Source organism: Oryx dammah, unplaced genomic scaffold, assembly GCF_014754425.2.
Source record: "Oryx dammah isolate SB20612 unplaced genomic scaffold, SCBI_Odam_1.1 HiC_scaffold_25, whole genome shotgun sequence".
In the NCBI taxonomy this organism is placed as follows: domain Eukaryota; kingdom Metazoa; phylum Chordata; class Mammalia; order Artiodactyla; family Bovidae; genus Oryx; species Oryx dammah.
The window spans coordinates 104086866-104102537 of NW_024070209.1; the positions used below are offsets into that span (position 1 = coordinate 104086866).

The 15672-nt window shown below is 60.4% G+C and overlaps 1 protein-coding gene across 2 annotated transcripts in view; it reads left to right on the forward strand.

The window, feature by feature from the left end:
- The window catches only part of COL5A1 (collagen type V alpha 1 chain), a 137976-nt gene that overhangs the window by 88690 nt on the left and 33614 nt on the right, over positions 1-15672 (forward strand). For both annotated transcript variants that reach the window (XM_040225636.1, XM_040225637.1), the window contains exons 29-39: positions 211-264; positions 2376-2483; positions 3065-3118; positions 5196-5249; positions 8559-8603; positions 8724-8777; positions 9736-9780; positions 10262-10315; positions 11231-11284; positions 14120-14173; positions 14963-15070. In XM_040225636.1, coding sequence (XP_040081570.1) covers positions 211-264; positions 2376-2483; positions 3065-3118; positions 5196-5249; positions 8559-8603; positions 8724-8777; positions 9736-9780; positions 10262-10315; positions 11231-11284; positions 14120-14173; positions 14963-15070 — 684 coding nt within the window. The remainder of the gene's footprint in view (positions 1-210; positions 265-2375; positions 2484-3064; positions 3119-5195; positions 5250-8558; positions 8604-8723; positions 8778-9735; positions 9781-10261; positions 10316-11230; positions 11285-14119; positions 14174-14962; positions 15071-15672) is intronic.

Consider the following 15672-nt stretch of genomic DNA (forward strand, 5'->3'; position numbering starts at 1 on the left):
CCCCAGGGCTTCAGCCTTCCTGCTGCGAGCCGGCCAGAACCGCAGAAGGCAAAGGGTGAACAGGGACACAGCTCCCGAGGGCCGGGGCCGGCCACTCAGAGTCCTGACCCAGCGCGTCGGCCGTGGGGTGGGGCCCAGAGGCTCTGGGGTTGGGGGAGCCGGGCGGGGCTTCTCTCCCCGACACTGAGGCTCTCTCTGGTCCCCCTGCAGGGTGAAGATGGCTTCCCAGGCTTCAAAGGAGACATGGGCATCAAGGGCGATCGGGTGAGTGTCGGGGGCAGGGAGGGGCCACAGGGCAGCCTCTCAGGACAGAGCTGAGGCCTCCGTGGGGGCTCCTGGGCACCAGCAGCAGCCAGGTCCTCCCCAGCTCTCAGCCTGGAGCTGCGGCAGCTGACACCTGGTCCCAGCCCCGCCTGTGGGGTCACCTGGCCCCTCTGCCCCGTATCCATCAGGGGGTCAGTGGGGACTTTTCGTTGCTGGCCAGTACCCCGGCCAGTGCTGCTGTCCACAGGGTCACAAAGCATCGGGCGTGACCAGGCATCTGGGCAGCAGCCGGCCTGGTTCGCAGAGCGATGCTTCTGGGTCATGAAGTGTGACAGGCATCCGGGAGAGAGAAGGGGTTGCAGAAGTGGCCCAGCTCACCAGGGAGGGTCGCGTCCTGCCAGAGGCTGCTGGGGGGTCCCCAAGCAGGGCTGCACCCCAACCGGGCCTGGGCTCCCTGACCAGCCCTTCGGGCGTCCAGGCCCCCTGACCCTAACCCTTCGGGCGTCCGGGCCCCCTGACCAGCCCTTTGGGCATCCAGACCCCCAACCACCTCTTCAGGTGCTCTCCAGACCCCCGACCGCAGCCCCTCTGTTCTGGACCTCGGGCCAGACTGTCCGAGGCTGCAACAGCCTGGCTGGTTTTTAGTGAATATTTTGCCTCGGCTCCAGGGGAGCAGGCTGGGGTGTGTCACACTGCAGGTGCCCACAGAAACCAGTGGCAGAATCTTCATGGAAGGGAGGGTGACCCAGGTGATGCTGGGGGGCGGGGTTGGGCTGGTGGGCCAGCTGCCTGCGGCTGTGGGGACACTCTGGAGAACTCCCAGTAAGTCCAGGAGCAGAGCCCTGCACCCCTGGAGGGCCCACTGAGGCAGCAGCTGCATCCACACGGGGACGGACGCCGTCAGCGGGAATGAGGCTGCCATGTGGCCGGCCGCCCGGACTGTCCCCCACAGATCGGGCCCGCGGGTGCCGTTCCAGAACCCGCCAGAACCAGAGGGCCTGTGGCTCGGTGCTTTGTCCCGTGCTGGACAGGCAGGTGGGATCTGGGCTTCCATCAGAAGGAGGGGAAGAAAAGAGAGGTGTTCATATCTCAGTCCTGTCCCAGTGACGTTGCTGCCAAAGACAGCCCTTCTAGAATTTTCTCTACGGTGATGGCTCCCCACATCTAAGGGGCCTCTCGCTGTCTGGCTGGTGAAAGCCCCCTTTATCTTCTTTTGCAGCAACGTGAGGCACACATTTTCCCAAGCCATCCCCTAGTCACACTCTGTGCCCTGGGCTCGCCTCTGGCTGAGGATGGATGGGGGGCCAGGAGGGGGCCTCTTCCATCGTAATTTCTCCCGGAGAAGCATTTCTGCCGACGCTTGGCATTTCCTAATTTCCTGAGGGCTCAGTAAACATGGGAAGGATTCTCGGGTTGAGTGAGCAAAGTGCTTCTTAGAGACAGACCGTCCTCGTCCTGCAGAGCTTGGAGCCGAGGAATGAGAGAGCTGTTAGCTGGCTTTATTCCCGCAATGCACGTTTCTGAGGGGGGTTCGCACAGCTGTCCCGCAGCTGCTTCTGGACATCGGTGATCAGAGGAGGGCCCACGCAGATGGCAAGGCCAGGCGGGCACTCCTCAGCCAGGCTGGGCCCCCGCTGCCGCCCTTGCTCGGCCCCCAAGGCCCCCTTCCTGGTGGCTCAGGCCTCCCCACCTGTACCTGGCGGAGCTAGTGAGGTGGCATTTTGCCCTTCTGTCTCTCGACACAGTCTGTGGGTCTCCCGTGGGCGCTGACCCTCAGGCTGCAGTCCGGCCAGGCTCCTGGGCCATTCCAGGACTTCCCAGGGCTTCGGGAGGAGAAGGCGGCTGCCCCTGCCACCCACCCCCTGGCCGGTGGGGAAATAGCAGGTCAGAGCTCCTAGTTCAGCCAAGAGGTGCTTGACCGAAGGCCACTGGGAAGACAGGGCCGTGGGCCCGAGAGTGGGCGCCGCGGTCTCCCGGGGCCGGGACGGGGCTGGGTCTGCTTGAGCCAGGCCAGCGACTCTTGCCACCCCACCTCGCTCCCAGACGGTGGGGGGACCCCCGCGGACTGCAGTCTGTGGGCTATGCCCTCACCTCCTCCTTCTTACCTGCAGGGGGAGATCGGCCCACCTGGTCCCAGAGGGGAGGACGGTCCCGAAGGTCCCAAGGGGCGAGGCGGTCCGAACGGCGATCCAGGTCCTCTGGGACCCCCTGGGGAGAAGGTATGTGGCGCGGGCCCTCCCGAAGGCCAGGGGCGTCCAGGCGGCGGGTCGGGCAGGCAGAGCCCCGGTGGGGCCTGTGTGTATCCTGACCGGGTGCCGGCCTGCTGGGCCACCGCACCCGCTCCTGGGGCTGCTCCCTAAGCCCAAGGCTGGGAGCGGCGGCTCCTGACAGCTGCTCTTAAACCTGAGGGGGCCGCTCCCTCATCTCGCTCCCCCGCCCCCTTCCCCAGCCCCTGCACAGGAACCGGCTCACCAGTAGCCCAAACACCCCGCCCTGTCCGGCCCCAAGGCTGGGACGCTTCGACAGAAGGATTGAGCAAAACCCCACAGACAGAGAGCACTTTTTCCGTACATGGGGCATCAGCCTCCACCCATTGGCTTCAGCGGGGGTGTCCATTCCTGCTCGAGGGGCCTTGCTCCAAACCAGGGAGGGTGAGACGCCATCCCAGGGGGACAGGCAGGCTCTCTCTGAAGGCCGTGGAGTCCGCACCCTGCTCCAGTTCCCCTGCCGACACACGCCGGCTTCCTCTCTGTTCCAAGCAGGGCCGGCCGGCTCGTGACATACCTCTTTCTCTCCGCAGGGCAAACTCGGAGTCCCAGGACTGCCAGGCTACCCAGGAAGACAGGGGCCAAAGGTAACGTACAACCTGGTGAAGTCTGACCACTGGCGTCTCCCCAGCCTGCACACTATCACCCACCTGCCCCGCCCTGAATAGCTGCTGTGACAAAGCAGAAGGTCACGGTGGCTGTGTCCCGGGTCTGCCCCACTCAGCCTTCTTTGGTGACTTGGCTGAGTCAGAAGGAGGGCCCGGGAGAATTAGGCTAGCCTTTCAGAGAGGCGGATCCTGAGCTGCACCTCCGAGTCCTTAGCCCCTCTGGCCTCTCAGGGACTTTGTGTACCGGTTTCTCCACACCCAGAGCTGTGTACCTCCCGCAGAGTTAATTCTCCTTGGAAATTCAGAGGTTATTTGCTCGTAACTGAGCGTAAAAGGAAGACGAAAACTTTCTTAGAGGAAATCATGCTTTATGTTATGTGAAACAGCTCCTTGAGGCTTTGCAAATCACTTAAACCATTTTTCCTGTCTCACCTTTTATTATTCATGGTTCTTCCTTAAAAAATTGCCAGCTGCCTGCACTAGAGATGTAATTAACAGCAAAAGATAACTCACGGATTTGTCGGGTAGGTGTCTGCGGCCTGCCCTCCTCCGGCTTCAAGCCTCCGGACGCCCTCCTTGTTAGCAGAGGCAGGGCCCACGGGCTGGCCTGCAGCCCTAGGTGCTCCCATGCAGCTGATGGCAGTGTGCACGGCAGTCCCCCCTGGGGAAGGGCAACCTTCCCCTCTTGGCGGGTGAGCCCACAGCCGCCCCTTGCGGGGGAATCATCTGCCATGAAATAGTTTAGCTTCATGTCTGTTAGCAACGTGCCCACTGGCTGCAGTGCCGGCCGCTGTACTTGTATGAAGAGACCCTGATGGACACATTTTCTCTCCTGAAATGCGTGTCCATTTGGCAGGGGTGAAGGGAAAGAGAGGAGGAGTTTGGGAGAGACGAGGTCGGGGGGTATAGATCAAGTTCAGGCAGCTTGTCGTAAAGGCAGAAGGGAGAACCTTGAAGCTGCTTGGGCAGTTTGGCTGGTCCTGGGGCGGTGACCCCGCTCCTGAGCCGAGAGCCGTGAAGCCAGCATCCCTGGCTTTCCCGCCACAAAGCTCGGTCCAGTTTTCTCTTTGTATCAGCAGGCAGGCACACGGGTGGGTTGGCCAAGCGGAGCCCCTTGGCATCAGTAAACTTGTCCCGGGCCAAGTACACATTCAGGTCAGGATTTTAAGTCCGGTGGAGAGTAGAGACAGACTCAGCAAATGTTTTAGACAGTGTCACCGGGAGCTCACATAGTAGGTGTTTGGATATTTATTCAGTCAAAGCTCTTAAGTGCTTACCTGCCTATGTGCACCTTGCAAAGTTCCAGAACTGAAAGAGCCATGCGACGCCATGGTTGGTGCATAAATTTGCATTCATTTTTGACTTTATAAGCTGCCATGCTTTATTTAGAGGTGTTGTGAGAAGATAAAACATGACAACAAGGTGCAAAAAACAAATGTCGCGAATGTGAGATTCACACGTCACCCCCAGCTAGTCTTGGTGGCACACGCTCTTTTCTTCCCAAACACCGGTGTTTTCAGACATGGGTGTGTGAGAGGAGGGTGTGGAGAGAGGGAGGAAGGGGAAGCATGGTTAAGATTTAGTTCTGATTTTTATATTTGGAGTCTGTGAGATGTTCAGGAAATACTGAGTCAGTGGGTGGTGGGTGGGTAGGTGGTATATGGGTGAATGGGTGAATGATGGATGGATGGGGGTGGGGGGGCGGGGGTGGATGGAGGGGGGTTGGGGGTGGATGGGAGGTGGTTAGGTGGTATATGGGTGACTGGGTGAATGGTGGATGGATGGATGGACGGTGGGTAGATGGGGGCGTGGGGGGTGGATGGATGGATGGATGGTGGATGGGGGTGGATAGGTGCTATATGGGTGGATGGGTGGATGATGGATGAGTAGGTGGGTAGACGGGTGGGTGGATGGATGGACCGGGGGGTGGATGGGTGGCGAGTGGTGGGGGGTGGTGGGAGTCTGACTGGGGGCTGAGGACTCCGGGAGGCTCGTCCTCCAGCTGGCCCAGCACACAGCTTCTCTGACACTTCTTCCCTTGTGAACTCTCTTCCAGGGTTCTATTGGATTTCCTGGATTTCCTGGTGCCAACGGAGAAAAGGGCGGCAGGGTAAGGACCGCCTGGTCTCTGCCCAGGCAGTTTGCTGCCTCGGTGTTAGCGAATCTGTTCTCCAGCACACCCTGTTTATTTCTCACCCACTTTTCTGCCAGAACTGCTTTCCGGAACAGCTGACCTTAAGTCTTTACACTGCATACTGGAGGCTCTCGGATCGCTGGGGTGGGCGGGAGTGCGGTAGATCAGGCAGCCGGCCAGAGGGGGAGGCGTGAGGAGGACAGCGCTTTCTCACACTCACCACGATCGCAGCAGCTCTCAGGTCACTGGCGAAACCCAGACTCTTCTCTTGCAGCCCAAGTGACTCATTTTAAAAGGCGGGGAGAGGCCCTTGCTCTGTGCTGACATCTCAGGGAGCCCCTCGTCCAGGGTCCAGGCGCACCCCTCCTCTTCCTGGGCTGCCGCCGTCACTGGACACCCTCCGGAGGGCAGCGGGCCTGGTTTCCCTCCGTTGTCATGGAGTGTGAAGGTGATCCGAGGGCCCAGACTGTGGGGCCGTGCCCCCAGCCTCCCCGGCCCAGGCCCTCCGGCGGGAACTGCCCTTAGCGGCATCACGCGAGGCATCCTGAGCACTGCTCCCGGCCGAACGGGATCAAAAGGTCCGCTTGGGCCTTCGGACGCTGAGCTCCTTGTCCACAGGTGTGTGGGTGTGCAGAGCAGGCCTGGGCGGGTCCTCCCTGCCCAGACAGACGGGCTGCCCCCGTTAAGTGCTCACTCCAATGACCGTTACTGTCTTTGAGCTGAGACAGTGCGATCTCTGGAAGGCACGGGGGAAGACCTAAAGCCATCCAAATTCCACGTAGATGGCTGTGTTTGCCAGATTCAGGAAGAGAAAATGGGGCTTCCTGAGGGCAGGCTGACCGCGTGACACGGGGGCCACGGTCTGTTTGGGTGAATCGGTGTCTAGACGCGTCTGCACGTCTGTCTGTATCAGCGTGTTTGTATCACGTCTGTATTGTGTCCTTGTTACGCACCTGGGTGTTTCTATCTGTGTTGCGTCCGTGTCTGTGTCTGTACTTACATTTGTCCGTGTGTCTGTCACCCACCTGCCTACCTATCTGTGTCATTCTTCCTGGTGGGGACAGTCTGACTAGCGTCCTGGGGAAAGGCGGTCACTCATGGAAAGTAGTAGTCCAGGGTCTGTAAAAGCAGAGGAACCTCAGAGCCACAGAGCAGGCAGCCCCGGTCCTGGAGAACAGGGCCTTCCACACCACGTTGCCAAGAGAATCCCCAGGAGGGGCCATGACAGCTACCGGAGGCGTGTGATGTAACCACCACCCCTTTGCATGGAGGAGCTGGGCTGGGGACGCCGCGGAGGCCTGGCTGTGGCCCCGGGACTGGCACTCCGCTCCAAGCCCTGCTCCCCTCTCCCGCCCCTCAGCCACTCCACCCCCGAGCTGAGAAGGCCAGGCAGGTGCCTGGACGCCCCCGGCCCCCACAGGCCGTTGTTCCAGGGCATCGGCATGCAGGTCACCGCGGTCATCACCGTGAAGGGGTGGTTGGAAAGCAGAGGGGCCTGGGACTGGGGACTCGCTCCTGGTCTGAGAGTCCGACTTGGTTCCCGGGACCTGAAGCCTGGATACCTCGAGGAAACCGTCTACTTTGGGACTTATGCAGATGCATCTGAGGGCTGGGATACTGGGCGTGACAAGTGGCGTACGTGCTGACATGCGTGTGCCCCCGTGTGTGGGCTGCCTGAGAGCCAGCAGGTCTTCCGTCCACCTCGTCCTGGCCTCTCTGGAGGGGCTGGCTGGGCCGGCGGACCACTGGCCAGGAGGTCCACGTACAGCTGGCTGTCACGTGACCATTGATGGCTTGTCCCTATAGCTGGCCTGCACCCCAGGCCAAGGCAGGGTCCCCGCCAGACCGGCTTGGGAAGAGCCAGCCCCTTAGCAGCACCACCAGCAACCCGAAGCTTCCATCGCCAGCTTAGGGCGTCTCTCGACTCCAGTGAGGCCAGTTCTGGGAGGCCCCCTGCCCCCCTGGAAGGCCACTCGGACAGGCGCTCATGGGAGATTTGCTGAGGAGGCCGTGGGTGGGGCATCTTCTGTCCAGCGGCCTCCGTCACCAGGATGCAGACTCTGGCTCCGTTTACGAGCAAACAAACATGGGAAGGCTGGTGCCACCTGGGAGACCGAAGGAATCCGAGGCTGAGGCTGGGCAGTTTGTTTAGGTTGGAACCGAGAGCTGGTCAGGCTGCAAGATCAGAACCGTGATCCAGGTCGTGCTGTGGATGGAGGCTTGGCATGAGCTGATGTGCCAGCTGGACTCACCCACAGATGCCAGGAAGTCACCCGGGGGTGAGCCACGGTGTCTCGCTGGCGGGAGCCCATCAGTTGAAGAAAGCAGATGTTTCATTAATTCTCATCGGCAAATATTTATTTGAAGCCAAGAGATACTGCCGCCTAATGAAAGCAGCGAGACCAGCGTGCATTGTTTAAAAGCTTCATAATTACCTCATCATCATAAATGGTTTTATTAAATTCCTTTCAGAACGGGAGGCTCTGGAAAGCAGTTTTGATTCTGGCAGCAAATGAGTGAAAGATGGTGAGAGGAAATGTGTTAGGTGGTCCTTAGCAATGCATATCCATCTTGGGCTTTGTTGTTAGAAACCGGGAAAAAAAAAATTCCGGAAAATGAATGGAGAAGCAGTGGAGATGTAGGGCCTTGATCAATCCATTACTCGCACGCCGTAGGTAAACTGCACTTAACGCTATTACGTCTTTGCTTTTGGGAAAAAAAATTGCAGTGCATTTGTTTTCCGTGGTTTGGAAAATGCAAAACAACAGAGAGAAGGAGTCTAAATTCTATTAGAAGAGAAGCAAATGACTCTTGGATATATGATTTATATATTAAATTGCAAGTTTGTTTGTCTGCAGAGCCTGTTGAAAATTTAATGGCTAATATCCTTAACTGTAGCGGAAGTAAATTATGTATGAAAGGGGTTGACTTTCTCCTCTTGTAATAATGATTCCTCCCCACCTCCACTGCTGCAAGAGATGAAGAGGGAAGGTTGGGTGGGGGCGGGGGGAAGGGGCGGGGAGTGGATGTTTTGAGGGGAGGAAACCAGAGAAGCGTGGTGAACGTCCCTCGGGCGGCAGAGGGAGCTGGGTTTCAGAAGGCCTCGTGCAGACGCGTGAGGCTGGGTGCATTGCCCGAGAGGTGCGTCCTGCCACCCGGAGACGTCACCCTTTAAAGCCAAGAGGAGGGGGCGGGCCTTTCTAGCTTGACGTCCGGTGGTCTCTGCATCACCCACACAGTGGCAGGCGTGCTGCCTGGCTGACTGACATCCTTCTCTGATTGCAGGGCACCCCTGGGAAGCCGGGACCGCGGGGGCAGCGAGGCCCGACGGTAACCCTGGGCGGCCTCCAGACTGGGCGCGGGTGGTGGGGTGCCTGCCTGGTGGGAGCGGGGACGGCGGCGCCTCGCGCGCAGGGTTGGGCCCACCTGTCTTCTCTTCCGTTTGCCCAGGGCCCACGAGGTGAAAGAGGCCCGCGGGGCGTCACCGGGAAGCCTGGCCCCAAGGTGCGTGCACGGTCTCCTCTGCGGCCCCGGCCTGGCCCCGAGTTCTCGGTGCTGTCCACCCCCACAGAGGGGGCCCCACGGCCTTCTCCACTGCAAAAATAAAAGGATGAAGGAAGGTTTCTTGGGGGTATTTAAGAAGGAGCTGGCTGAGTTAGGTGAGGTTGAATCACAGAAGCCACCTGGGGCCACCGCAGTGTGGAGGTCAGGCCCAGCCGGGCTTTGGACCAGTGTCCCCCAGCTCTGATGGGGAGGCCTCGTTTCTTTTCTTCGAGAGGGCTTTGGAAGAGACATCTTGCTGGGTCTCTAAAGAAAGTTCTTTCCGCCCCTGCGAGAGTCCAGGCCCACCTCTAAGGCCTCTTCTCCCACCCTGAGGCCTTGACACCAACTCCTCCAATCGGCGCGGAAGCAGACGTTGGCCAGGCAGCAGGCCCGTCCTGCCCTGCGCTGTGCAGGGCGTGATTCCAGCGCACTTTGCTGCTAAGGAGACGGGCCCGCGGCTGGTGGAGGTGGCGAGCCAGGCAGGGGCAGAGCGAGCCTGGGGGCTGCCCGAGTCCCTCTGTGACGAGCTCTGGGCCCAGTCGCGCCCCCGGAGGCTGACTGCACGCTCAGCTGCTGCAGGCTCCTGGGCGGACCCTGGGACGCAGCCTGCGTCCCATCTTCTCGTGAGCTTTGGCCCCTGGTGGAAGCCTGGCCTTTGTCCCAGAGCAGCAGCACGTTCTCCTGGGAGTGTCTCAGCCCCGGCGAGGCTGGCTTAGTGCCGGGTGTGTGTGCAGAGGCGAGGACCGCCCGAGGCTAGTGTGCTCTGCTCCGTACAGAGGCGGGGTGACTCCAGAGGGCACAGGGGCGCTAGGTGATTCTGCACCTGTGATGACGTCATGGGCCAGGGTCTTTTCATCAAAAATAGTAATGATAGGAATAGTAATACTAAGCTTTTCTTGCTCTTTCCCTGCCTTCCCAGGGCAACTCTGGAGGCGATGGCCCGGCTGGCCCTCCCGGTGAACGGGTAAGCACCTGGACACGTCCAGGAACACCCCCAGGAGCATCTGCAGGAGAGCTGCCTTCCCTCCGCGGCCCCCAGCGTTTCTTCCTGGGTGGGCAGGGCAGAGCACAGCCAGCCTTCGACTCTGGCGAAGGAGGGTGGTTCCTAAAATCCAGAGGTGGCTCAGGGGTAGCCTTCCCTGGGAGTAAAGTCTTTGCTGTTGGTTGGAGGTGATGACCCCATCTGCTTGGCCCTGGCCTTGGGGCTTGGGGTGAGGAGTGGCTGAGATGTCAGGAAATCGATTCCTGGGCCCCACGCTGCCCCGAGGGGCCTTCTTGTGCGACGGGACTTCCTTTTCGCATCGGCGAGGACAGGGCTGCAAAGAGCATCTCGAAAGTCGTGGGGAGCAGGGTGGCCGTGCCTGTGCTGAGGTCCGATGGTGGGGCTGCCGGGCCCACGTGCTGGGGAGATGCCTGTCCTCATACCAGCTCTTGTCTGTCCCCAGGGACCCAATGGACCCCAAGGACCCACGGGGTTCCCTGGACCAAAGGGCCCCCCGGTGAGTACCGCATGTTCCCCACGGCTCCGGCCTCCAGGCAGCAGGCTCCGGGGAGGGGGTCCGGCCCAGGAGCTCTGGCTGGGGGGGCAGTTTGGGGCGCACGGACCCCTCTGACATCAGACCGTCATGACTGTCCAGTCGGCCCTGGGTTAGGGTGGTAGCGCTCTCATGACTAATGGCCACAAGCCCAGCCCCTTAAAACCACAGAAACGTGTTCTCTCCCGAACTCCCGGGGCCGGGGCCCGATTTCTCCCCGGGAGGCCTCTCCCAGCCCCCAGCCCCCCTGGGCTCGTGGACCCTCAGTCCCACTCCGCCTGCATCTTGGCCTGGCCTTCTCCTCTCTCCTCCTCTGTCTCACATTCTCTGTCTCTACCCTGGATGAGGGCCCAGCCTAACCCAACCAGACCTCACCTTGACCTGATCCCGTCTGCAGAGACCCTGTTCCCAAATGAGGCCAGGGTCGCAGCTTCAGGGGGTTAGGACCTCAGCCTGTTTTTCCTGGTGGTTTTGGGGAGAGGCACAGCTCAGCTCACAGCAGATAACAGATTATATCCTCTGAGAAGGAAAAGCCCCTCGCCGTGGGAGCTGCTGCCTATCAGGACGCGTGTGGGCGCGGGGGGTTAGGAAGGAGCTCGACTTCTGCCCCGCAGGGACGTGGGCCCAGTGCCCCCTGCAGCCGGGCCTCGGGGGCTGCCTGGCTTCTCCCCATGGGAGGCGGCAGTGGCCCTCAGGCTGGATGTAAGGGTTCGAGGGGGCGGTGCCCAGACCCGGGCTCCCAGCAGTGCTTGTCGCTGTGACTTTGCTGTTATCACCTTGGAAATGAAATGGTAGCTTTTGTCCTCTGGGGTGGCACAAAGTCCTGAAGGTGTGTGTGTCTCGGAACGAGATGAAACTTCTCTCCTCTGCTTTCTACAGGGGCCCCCAGGCAAGGATGGGCTCCCAGGACACCCTGGACAGCGAGGCGAGACGGTGAGTGTGGGCAGCGCCGGAGGATGCAGGCGCTGCCCCTGACCTTCACTGCTGGTCGGCCTGGGCGGTGCTGAGGCTTGGCCTCGGGAAGCCCCCCAGGGGCCGGCCGGCTCCTGTGGCCGCGGGATGCGCCCTGTCTGGAGGCCACCTCCACGGCCTCCGAGCAGCCCCTTGGCCTCTGTGTGTGGAGGGCAGGTGTCGGCTTCAAGCCATCCTGGCCAGCCAAGCCCAGGGTCACACGTGCAACCATCGTGATGCCAATGAAACCTAGAGGAGCGGCCCCCGCCTCCCCTGGGAGGGTCGGAGCGCAGCCAAACGCACACCACGTGCATCTGAACTGGACACTCCTTGGGAAGGTCTTCTGTTTCCAGCTTGTCCAACTTTATGCCGCCCCCAGCCCTGTCTGTCCCGGCCCTTCTGGCCTCGGGGGGATGGCAGGGAACCAGAAGGCTTCCCCCAAGTTCCCTTTTCAGGAAGGGGGACAGGCGGCCGCGTGGGTTAGAGTTTGGGCCCTTGGCTGTGCTCAGGGCCAGCATCTCTGCTGTCACAAGCTCAGCTTGGTCTTGCCCTGACCTGTAGCCGTGCTCGTGACAGTCTTCAACAGCTGGACTTAATGGATGCCCACATTTTTTAGTTCTAGAAAAAGCACTGGGGTCACTTCCTGGTCCCAGGAGCCACGGGGGATTCAACCGAGCTTCATGCGTGTCCCCCCCAGGCCTGTCCCTGGGAAGGGGATGGGCACACTTGTGACTTTGGGGCTCCCTGCTCTGGACAGCTAGGGTTCGCAGCACCTGGTGACCTCCTGGCCGCCGTAGTGGTGGAGGCTGGCCCACGGGAAGGCCACCTTGTGTCTGCGTCCAGCGTCCGTGTGGTCAGAGATCTCTGACGGACTCTTCCAGGAGGAACCATCCCCTCGAGAAGTGTGATCCTTAACAGCACGCTTAACATATTCTTGGTACCGCTTAAAAACATCCCTTTTTGGCTCGTGGTGACAGAGTCCGGTACATTTGCCGTCCTGGTGCTCAGTGGCCGATAAAGAGTTTACGTTGCTCTTTTGTTTATGGAGAAAAATTAAAACACCCCCAGCTTTGCAGGTTTTTCTCTAATGCTTTCCTGAGCAGACCAGACGGAAGGTTTCTCATCTCACGGTGTGCGCTTTTGCCTCTGCCTCGTGCTGGGAAGAGGCTGGCAGAGTGATTAGGCCGCTTGTTTTGCTGGCAAAGTAGGACAGGTTCTTCCTGCCCCCCCCCACCATGCCTGGCTGCCCCCAGAGACTCAGGGGCACCCCCATTTGGGCCCACCTGGGGTGGCACGTCCTCTGGGGTCAGTCCGGACGCCCTGCAGAGAGGTCCTCCTCAGGGTGATGACCTGTGCTTTCATTAGAGAGCTGGAAGCACAAAAGGTCGTGGTGCCTCCTGAACGCAAGCCCGGAGCCCGCTTGTCACAAGGGGCTGGAGACGGACCCCGGCCTCAGCCAGCGTGGGTGTCCCCCCAGCGGACCACGCGGCAGGCCTGCCTTGCCTCCGTGTGGGCACTGCTGCCCAGCCCCCAAGCAGGGGCGATGCCTTCGATCTGTCCAGCGTGCCTTGTTCTGACCCTGTAAAGGCTGCTGGCCTTGCGGCTAAGATCGAGTGCAGTATGCAGGCTTCACAGCTGGCTCGGGGGTAAAGAATCCGCCTGCCGAGGCAGGAGGCACAAGAGATGCAGGTTTGGTCCCTGGGTCGGGAAGATCCCCCGGAGTAGGAAATGGCTACCCACTCCAGTACTCTTTCTGGAAAATTCCGTGGACAGAGGAGACTGGTGGGCTACAGTCCATGGGGTCACCAAGAGTCGGACATGACTGGGCGCACAAAGGTCGCCTGCAGGGAACGCTGCCTCGGCTATGGCCGTGCCAGTCCGGTGCGTGCAGCTCAGCTGGGCCTAAAGAAGGGGTCCTCCCAGACTCTGCCATGAAGCTGCCTCTGCTCTGGGTCTGCACGGTCCAGCGGCTGAGCATCAAGTGTCCCTCAGCTGCATGCTCACTGGTCGTCGTGCGCTGGGTCAGAGGTCCTTGCCTGTCAGCCCCATGGGCAGCTGGCCCCGCAGCTCTCGCTGCAGCCTTAAACGAGCCGCTTCCCTCTCCGGACGCTGTAGAGTTTCTACTGAAAGCCTCCTGGGCGTAGCATCTGCACGTCTCCCCCGGCGTCACGTGGCGCCTGCAGATGGCATCTTGTCCACACGTGCCGAGCTCCGTGGATGTGCTGGAAATGAAACCCGCCGTGCTCTGCCGTCAGCTTCGCCTCTGGGGGAGAGCGTGTGCAGAGCAGATAGGCGGCCGGGTCTGTGCCAGCGAGCGGAGCAGAAACAAGCGATTCCTGTTGAGTCGAGCTGAGAATACCTCCCAGCTGCCACACTGTAGAAGCGGCAGGTCCCCGCAGCGTCCGGATTTCAATCAGTGCCGTAGAAAACCGTCTTCCTGCCCCGGGGGCCTTGGCGACACCAGCAGGACAGTCCCCGCAAAATCACTAATGAGCTGCAGCCCAGAGGCGGCTCCTGAGTCCAGTTTCCAGTGGCTGTGACACCCAGTCTGCTCAGAAAGCGGACGCTTAGTGATGTGAGGAAGATGAACGGTTACCGAGTCTATTTCTCAGTGCAAGGCGGGGTGATGGAAGCAGCTAGTGAAACAAACTTGCCTGGTTTCCTGACCTTCCTAAATTCATGCAAAGTGGAACAAGAGAAATGGCCTTTTTAAATGAGGTCTCGGACGTTCACTGTTTTGGGGTGGGGTGGGGTGGGGGCTGGGGGTGACCTGTCTGCTTCTTCAGCCGTCTCAGCAGGCTGACTCTCTCTTTGCAGGGTTTCCAAGGCAAGACCGGCCCTCCAGGCCCTCCGGGTGTGGTCGGCCCTCAGGTGAGATGCAGCCCCCACTGGCATCCCTGGTCATCCTGGGTCCCCGCCCACTCGGGAGACACAGTCACGCTCAGGGCAGAAGATCCCTGCATCCTCCGGGTGTGGGTGCAGCCAGGGGGCGTCATAAGGCCTAGAACGCTGGTTCAGAGGTGCTTTCTATGCAACAGAGCAGGTACAGAGATGGGAGTGATCGCGTGACGCGAACCAAGGGGGCAGAGCCAGCTGCCAACCCTGTGGGCAGACCAGGCAGGCCCGGGGAGTCCGGCTTCCACCCTCCGGGCAGTCCAGCCCTTGGGGTCCACGCAGCCTGACTCCCCGCCTTGGATCCAGTGCCCAGGGCTGCCATTCTAACCTTGGATCTGTGTGAGAATGGGCTTGCAGGTCCAGGGCCGCAAAACAGGGTGCAGTCACCTTGCTTCCCAGAAAGTCCGCGCCTAACATGGCGGTAAATAAGATACTGACCCAGGAAACGAGGGTGCGCCCCCCACCCTTCCCGGCACGGGGCTTCCCCCCGAGGACCAGGAAACGCAGGCCCCGCCAGCTTCATCGGAGACGACAGGCAGGACCACAGTGGGGCCCGGGCGGTGGCTGGTGAACAGCACCCCCGGTGAGCTTTGCTCTTTCTGGGTTTTTACCAGAAGGAGACCTTCAAAGGAAGGTGACGGTCTGGTGGGCTCACAGTGGCCCTTTGCCTCTGCGACCAGGCTGTCCTTAGACTGAGGCAGAGAAGGTTACTTTCTTGCGTGTCCCTGGAACATGTTTATTGGCTGACACGCCTTTTCCCTGCAGGGTCCCACTGGGGAAACTGGTCCCATGGGCGAGCGTGGGCACCCTGGGCCCCCGGGCCCCCCCGGTGAACAGGGGCTCCCGGGCCTGGCCGGGAAAGAAGGCACGAAGGTGAGTGCTGGGACCTCTGTCCTGGGCGGACTTTCCTGGGGATGGTTTCGGCCCTTGGTCTCTGTCTTTCTGTCTTTTCTCTGATGAATGGGTGATTCTCAAGCAGCTGCTCTTCATGCCACTGCACCCGCTCAGACCAGGGACTCAGCTCCTCTCTGCTCACTTTGAAGGAGGGTCTGAGCTGATCAGCTGCCCGGACAGAGATGATGGGGGGCTGTGGACTACCTCTTCCCCAGGGCACCCGGAGTGGCCGCCCACCCATTCCCAGAAACGGACATAACTCTGACACTTCACGTGTCTAAGCTGAAGTTAGTGGAAAGTGACCCTTTAAAAAATTCTCCACGTTCAGACACGAAAGTTGTCGTTCAGTCGCTAAGTCGTGTCCGACGACTCACAACTCCGGGGACTGCAGGACGCCAGGCTCCCCTGCCCTCCGCTACCTCTCAGAATTTTCTCAAACTCATGTCCATTGAATTGGTGACGCTGTCTAACCATCTCATCCTCTGCCACCCCCTTCTTCTGCCTTCAATCTTTACCAGCATCAGAGTCTTTTCCAATGAGTTGGTTCTTTGCATCAGGCCAAAGTATTGGAGTTTTAGCTT